Here is a 7,566-nt window from a genome sequence, read left to right on the forward strand (position 1 = left end):
AGCAGTGCTTGTAAAAAATCCAATCTATCGTCGCGACGGGAAAAGCGGCCCGCGACTTATACGGGTGTTACACGGCGCACTTTTGATCGCGATCAAGCCCGATACGGATCGAATTGCTCGGTCGTGATTGGCTCCATTGCACAAAATGTGCGTGAGAGGTAATCGCAGCCGAGGATTTTGATCCGGCTTCGTACCGATCGCGATCAGAAGTGTACCAGTCAGAACCGTGCCCCTTTAGACGCAGCCTTAATAAAAACACACCACCATGAAGTAGAAGGCGTAATAGCCGTTCCGGCAGAAGTAAGCCGCCTTGTTGGCATTGTCCCTCTCCGATGTTGCGCGTATGCACACAAATATGCCGTCCACAGCCCCGACGCTACCTTTGAACCTGCACTCTCTGCGCACGAACCCTTCCGATGCAGAAGTCAATGCCACTTTGTCGTCTGGAAACGAGATCCATGCGTCGTCGATGCAGTCCACGATAGCCTCGATGACTGCGTGAATCGAGCGGCTAACGCTAGATTGACTTTTAGCCAAGTTCTCGTCACTGGCAATCGCACCTTGAAATCCGCATGTGGCAAAGAAGCGAAGTGCGCACAGGACTTGAACTTCTACAGTCAATGCTGTGCCAGTGTTCACTAGCTCGCGCACAAGCACCGGACGAAGCTCTTCACACAACCACCGTGCCCAGTCCTTACTCAGTCGATACCGAGACCGGAACATTTCCTCGCGCATCTGGAACGCATCGCGATGCTCACAAAACTGCCGCTCTTCTTGCAACTCCAGCCACTGCACAATAAAAGGCACCGCCATTGTTTCTGCGTTCTAAAATCTACGAGAGGCGGCCGCGGTCAACGGCTGTAACTACGGAGTGCCTCTTGGAAGGTACGTAGAGCCCCCTCGTTGCACCAGCACGAGTTCGCGTTAGAGTAATAACAAAAATCGCGTAGTAAATGCACTCACATAAAAGTTTTGTTTGGGTGCTCTTAATAAACAAAAAATAAGTTAATTTGCCCTTCCTATTGTTTGCATAAATATATGCAGGCTCCTATGCGGCGACGCAGCAGCCGCCTATTCAGCGTTGCAACCACCGTTGCATATGGCCGCTCATTACCATAATCCGGGCGGCTCGTCGCAGCAAAAATTATGGCGGAAAATCTCAGCAATGGCGGCCCAGTGCAACGTCACGCATCGGCGAAATGACGTTTACGAAACAGTCCTTTCTGTGACGCTCCTCACTAGATATTCCTTCAGCCAATTAGCAAGCTGGCATGGCGCATATCTTGGATCGCCACCATATATTCGCGCAATCGCAGATGCATTGCACTGGCTTCTGCACGCTACCGCTCACATTCTTTTTCAAGCGCTAACATCGCAATATAGCTGCCAAAAAAAAATGTAGTAGTCCATAAAATTTGCAGCTCCACGTCATGTTTCTTTATCTTGATGAAAACGCAAAACTGCATTTTGCAAAACTTCCGCTTCCCGGCAGAAATTTCAAAACACGTGACCTCTCGACAGCCAATGAGACAGTAAACATGGCGGATAATGGCGGCCGTGCAACCGCCATGGGTGTCCAAAATAGCGCCCCAGGAACTTGAAAATGGAAAATTCTGTCTTCTGAAAGCCTCAACACACGCTTTGTACCCACGCATTCGTCTTGTGCGAGTAGAAGGAATTCTGCAAGCGTCCAGCATGGTCTGGTTGAAGGCCTGTGTTGTGGCCAACTCTGTGTATTCGTAGCGTACTATCGCGTCGATAGCACGCTACGCGTAGTAGTAGCCCGTGTATTCGTGCTCTTAAAGTGCAGGAAATAAGTCCCGGGAAGAAGGGAATGCTACAAAATTGGATGTTTTCGTGGCATGTACCGTATTCTTTAGAATCAGTCGGGTATATTCTATGCCATGTATGTAACAGCGAACTGTCTTTGTAATGTCACCCATTCACTACGTTCGCGCCTTTCGTCTCTACACGGATTATTCGTATGTGTTAATACCAAAATGACACATGCTCGTAATTTCTTCAGCTGACGTCGTCCGGTGGAGCTTCGTACGGGAACCACTGCTGTTTACCTGGTGCCGCAACGTTGGAGGAGTGCACAAAAAGCCCGCTACGATCATTTATGTAGAATAAAATAACCATTTCCTCATTTCACAAGGCGTCTTGCGTCTATATGAATTTGCACGTGGCAAATATGCAAATATTCGATGGAGGTTTGTAAAAATCGTTCGCAATCTTTACTTCATAGTACAGCGATTTCGCGCGAAAACAGCGCGTGGTTTGGCTGTAGAAGCAAAAAGGAAAAAAAAACGCGTAGATCAGCGCAGCCGGCGTGACGTGTACCAGCTAGCATTCAAAACGCGCGCGCACAACAGCGAAACCGGAAGTGTGGCTCACTTGTTAATGCCTGCAGCTTACTGCCCTGCAGTCAATTCGGGCTCTGGGCTTCGTGGGAGTGTCCGATCTTGTTGAAGCTTTTCTCTATGAGTGTACCCTTCAAACAGGCTCATTTTCTCTTTAGAGCCAGTAATAACAGAGGGTAACGGCGGCTGTCTTTCGCCAGTAACGACCGAAAATTCCGTCCTTAGCTATTGCGCGATGCGGCGGAGCAAACTGCAAGACCAATTACTCCTGCCTTAGCTAAAATGGTCTGAGATCTCTTATACCTCGAGGTCATTGCTCAGAAATGACGTGATCCGCTCTCCGTACGCGGGTTGCTCATCATTGATGTGATGGACAGCGCTATGTTCAGAAAGTACTTCCGTTTTGAAAAGGAGGATCTACGCAGGCTACAGATGGCGTTGCGCATGTCTGAAACGGTTGAAATTACGCAGAGAGTCAGTTCGCTTGAACGAAGCACTCTGTATAATACTTCGACGGCTGGCCTACCCGAACCAACTGTGCGACCGTGAGGACCAGTTTGGCCTGCACCTCTCGACGATATCGTCCTTGACGATTGAAGTTCTCCGGCACATCGATGAGCGGTTCTTTCACCTTCTGGACGACGCAAAAAAAAAAAAAAAACACCTGGCTCAGCATCGAAGCGCTAGAGAAGTTCTCGAAGGTAAGACGCAATGACAGCAGAATTAAGGCCTCAATTGTGCGAGTCGAAATTTCTGATATACGTGTTTACGGTTTTCAGGCCACTCACGCGAAAGGTGTCCCGCTTACGGATTGCTGGGGGTTCATCGATGGCACTGCGAGAGCAATATGACTACCATTCAGACAACTTTACCTTAGTGGACACAAGCGATTCCAAGCCCTTAAGTACCAGGCTATAATGTGCCGGAATGGAATTATTTGCCACGTAGATGGATCGTATCCAGGCAGCAAGCCTGATGCCGGTGAGTAAATAAGCAGCAACGCTGAAAAACAGCAAGCGCATCTCGCCTAACATACCGTTACTTCATATTCTTTACTCCTCTTGCGCCTACTGTTGAAACAGATATGGTTGAAGCGGCAGTACTCATTCAGAATTTCACTTTTTCAGGCAACTTTGGCAATAGCGAGGTTACACGAAGCTGGAAAAGCTCGTTCAGGGCCATCACTATTGCCTCTATGAGGACCCTGCCTACCATTGCGACCACTTCTGTTAGAGCCCTACGGCGGTGCATTCTTGAGTAGAGAGAAGCATGCATTCAACAAAGCTATGAGTACTCCGAGACGGGCACGTAGAGTGTGGTTTCGAGAAAATTGCGCGGCTCTTCGCCCTTTGTAGACTAAGAAAAACCAGAAGACATTCTACCAGAATATGGAACGAATGTACAAAGCGAGTGTACTTCCCGCAAACTGTCACACCTGCTTGCACGTCGCCCAGGTATCGCAGTACTTAGGCCTTGAACCATCATCTTTTGAAGTTTACCTTCACCCCCGTTAGTTCAGCGACAGGACGCCAAGTTTGAAAACAACTTTTACTGAACTGCGCAGTCACTATGACACCAAAACAGCTTTCAGCCATGCGATACGTGTCTTGTGTTTACGAGATCACTGATTTCTTTTGTGTGTATGCTGACAATTTTTTCGATATGGTGGAGCAGTTAGTTATGAACTCTTTTCCTTATTGTCCTGTGCTAATTGCTGTCTTATCACATAAATTGAGGGAGACCCGCAGAATAGCATCTCTTTAATACAAATAAACTGTGCTTTGACTTCCGTAAAGCTGCACTTCATAACACCGATGCACTACACTTGCAGGCACATTTTCACTGAGTCGGTGAAACAGAAAGCTGTTTAGCCCTCCAACGGGGAGAATTCTGAAGAAGTGTAAAGCAAACTCTCGCAGGTACAGGAGAGCCTTGTCACGGTTGCAAAAGCGTAAGAGTCCTCTTAAGATTACAAAGAGGGTTGCCATCGAAACCCTATGGTCGTGCCTGACTCCAGAATTCTACAAGCTCGTCAACAGTCAGGTCCTGCTCCATGGTCGCAAAATTAACGGAACGTTTCGGCCGCAGGAAATAGCAGTTTGCGCTGAGCACATTAGTTCACAGCCCGGTGACAGACAGGTACCTTTCCAAAGTGGTTGCTTTGCCTACCTCGAGGTCTTTACGGAAGTCGCTGTTTGATGTGTCAATGACAATGGGAATTATTCCTAAAGTAATTCATGTACAAAGAATAAACCACTGATTGGCCTTTATTGTATCGGGTCTGTGTCACCATGTTTGATGAAATGTCTCTGCGACAAACTTGCAATATGACTCTGAAAGGACAGCAATTGTGGCAAACTGAGCCTTTGTAGTCCTCCTTTATGGAATTTCTAAATAGTGGTGGTGGTGGTGTATAGGGTTTTGTGGCGCAAGGGCCAGTCATGGCCAAAGAGCGCCAAGCAATGGTGTTATGTACTCTGAGAGAAAAATAACAACAAAGGGTATGGTTGCTGTCTATGACGAGATAGTGTGGCTGTATAGAGGCATAAGACGAGAAGCAGGATATGAACATGTTAACAAAATGACAATGGCTTGTGAGGTGTGCTGTTAACCTAAAAGTTATACCATGAAGGTGTGAGGTACTAAAAACGTATATATGTCAGTAGCACTACTGCCTCAACGAGGTCCTTAAGTGAAAGGGCCCGGAGGCAAGTGCTATACAAAGCGCTGCTTTCGCAGCAGGAGCCTCTGATTAGAGGCCGTGCTACGAAACATGTGGGCCTAGTATTTGTAATGCGTCAACATCCTGAAAAAAGTTCAAAACGGTTTTTGGGTTAAAAAGCGGGTCAGCACCAAGGAACATACATGGGTGTAAAGGGATCTGCTGTCGGTACGCTAGAGGGAAGTGCTTTTTCCTTTTGAGATTCTGCTTCGCGACACTCCAGCAGGACATGGAGGACAGTCAGTGTCTCGCCACATTTACGACAGGTTGGAGCTTCGCTACCGGTCAATAGAGAAGAGTGTGTGTCATAGGTGTGGCCTATCCTAAGGCGGCAGAAAATGACTTCAGTTCGCCGTGTTTTTGTTATTGGTGCGTAATTGCCTAAGTATGGCTTAATTAAATGGAGTTTATTGGAAGTTTCAGCATCCCACATCTGTTGCCAATGCCTTCTAAGTTTCTTGCGCAAAAATAGCTTTAAGTCTGAAGGTGCGATACCTATGGAAGTTCTAAATAGTGGGTGCAGCCTTTGGTGTTAGCAGTGGCACGAACAGAACTGTATGCTCCTGACATTAGGATGCTTCTATTTTCCTTAACTGAACAGCTAAGCATAATTCAACTGTTTAGGCAGTGGTGTGCGATCAGGGGACAAGTAATGTCATACATTCAGAGCAGTTAAACATAACTCCAGATGAACCATTCTTCGAAGTGGGTGGTCACAAAGTTTTTCTGTTTGGCACTCGGCACCTTACGAAGACCACCAGAAATAGCCTGCGTGCCCCTCACCAGCTTGTCATTGGCACGGACACTATTGAATAGAAACACGTTGTGGACTTATACACGAGCTCTGTTCCAATTAGATTGAAATTGGCAAAAAAAAACTGACAGATGATTATATTTAGAAGACGCCTTTAATAGTATGAAGGTAAACTTTGCACTGAGGCACTGAGCGAGTCAGTGTCGGTGGCATTGACAGTCATGATTGCTCTGAGAGTCATGATAACTGTAATTCAAGTCTACAGCACAGTTTATTGACAATTGACAAGCTATTTGACTTTCTCAACAGCAAAAGCATCACTGCCAGGCCTGGCAAGATGGACTGGGCCATCAGTGTTGACTCTGGTGATGTGGAGTTTTTGCAGGAGGCAGTCAAAGGGATCAAATGCTGGAGATTTGACACCCCAGGCACCTTCACACAATTCGTTGCTAGCTTTTCGCCATCAAGGCTGCCCTCTTTCTGTTGAAAGACCTCTCCCAAAATTTTCGCTTAAGTTTCATCCTGAAGCACTATTTGCACGAGGACACACTTGAGAATCTTTTTGGCACTGTGATGAGTCTTAGCTGTAATAAACAAAGAAATGTGTTTCAGTTAATTGCTGCCCTGAAACATATTTCTTTTGGGAATCTAATGAGTCTGATATCTCGGGAACTCTGAAATCGGGGACACTTAATTACTGGGCAAAGTAAATGGATCGGGGTGCTGCTGTACCACCACTCATTGCTGAAGAGGCAGAGGTACCAAGTTCCTGCGACACATCAAGTGGTGACCTTCTAGATGCCGAAGGACAGAATGCATTATACTGCTTTACTCCTCACCTCGTGCAGCAATTTAATAAAAAAAACGTCTTAAGGAATGTGTTTGCAGCCGTTTTTTAAGACAAGAGGAGGCATTAGTAGGTTCCCATCTGTTTATGGCCATGCTTCAGGCTCATCGTAAGCCAGGGAGGCTCTTTACCGGCCTGGCAAAGCCTTCTGATAGTCTTTTTGGGGTGGTAAAGAAGATCAAAAAATATTCTCTAGAAAAATTGGGGTTGTAGCTCAGCTGCCTGGTGTGGTACATGTGCCAGATGAAAAACTTTGCGACAGCGTTTCCAGGCACTCTTTTCCTCCACAGGCTGTCACACTGACTTCCTCCAACAGTTTTGTCGAGCAAAGCAGCTGCTTCATATAAGGAACGTAAATTGAGTTCTACAAAAGAAGCGGGGAAAAATTATCACAGAAAACTGCAAAAGTCAATATGACACACGTGGGAGCAGTTGACAATAGAAGAAGCGTATATGTATCAATAAATAATTCTGTAAACAGCAAGGATGGGTTCCAAGATACGTGTAATCAATGTAAAATCAAACTGGACACAAAACTGCCACATTTAAGAACAGCATAAATATGCTTAGAGGGCGCCAATTAATAATGACATTTAAGCACCCTTTAAACATGCATACCCTGTACTGAATCCCCTGACGACCATAGTTGGCGAACATGGTAGCACTATAGCCTCGTGGACGCCACAACTATATAGCTGATGATGATGAATGTGGTGTTTTGTGGCGCAAGGGCCAATTATGGCCAAAGAGCGCCAGGCCGGTGCTAATGAGTTAGCAATGGAGCTATGAATAACGAAAGGCAGATGCTACGGTGGCTGTATAGGGGCCTAAAAACAGTTGCTCTAAAGTACATAAAACTTACAGAAGATAAAATTATGCC

At 46.4% G+C, this 7,566-nt stretch overlaps 1 protein-coding gene across 1 annotated transcript; it reads right to left on the bottom strand.

Annotated features, from left to right (window-relative positions):
- Positions 1-246: 246 nt before the first annotated feature.
- On the bottom strand, positions 247-813 carry LOC129382243 (putative nuclease HARBI1). Its single transcript, XM_055065876.2, has one exon. The coding sequence runs from the start codon at positions 811-813 to the stop codon at positions 247-249; it is 567 nt and encodes a 188-aa protein (XP_054921851.2).
- Between the last annotated feature and the right edge of the window lie 6,753 nt (positions 814-7,566).

The sequence above is a fragment of the Dermacentor andersoni genome, chromosome 1, assembly GCF_023375885.2.
Source record: "Dermacentor andersoni chromosome 1, qqDerAnde1_hic_scaffold, whole genome shotgun sequence".
In the NCBI taxonomy this organism is placed as follows: Eukaryota; Metazoa; Arthropoda; class Arachnida; order Ixodida; family Ixodidae; genus Dermacentor; species Dermacentor andersoni.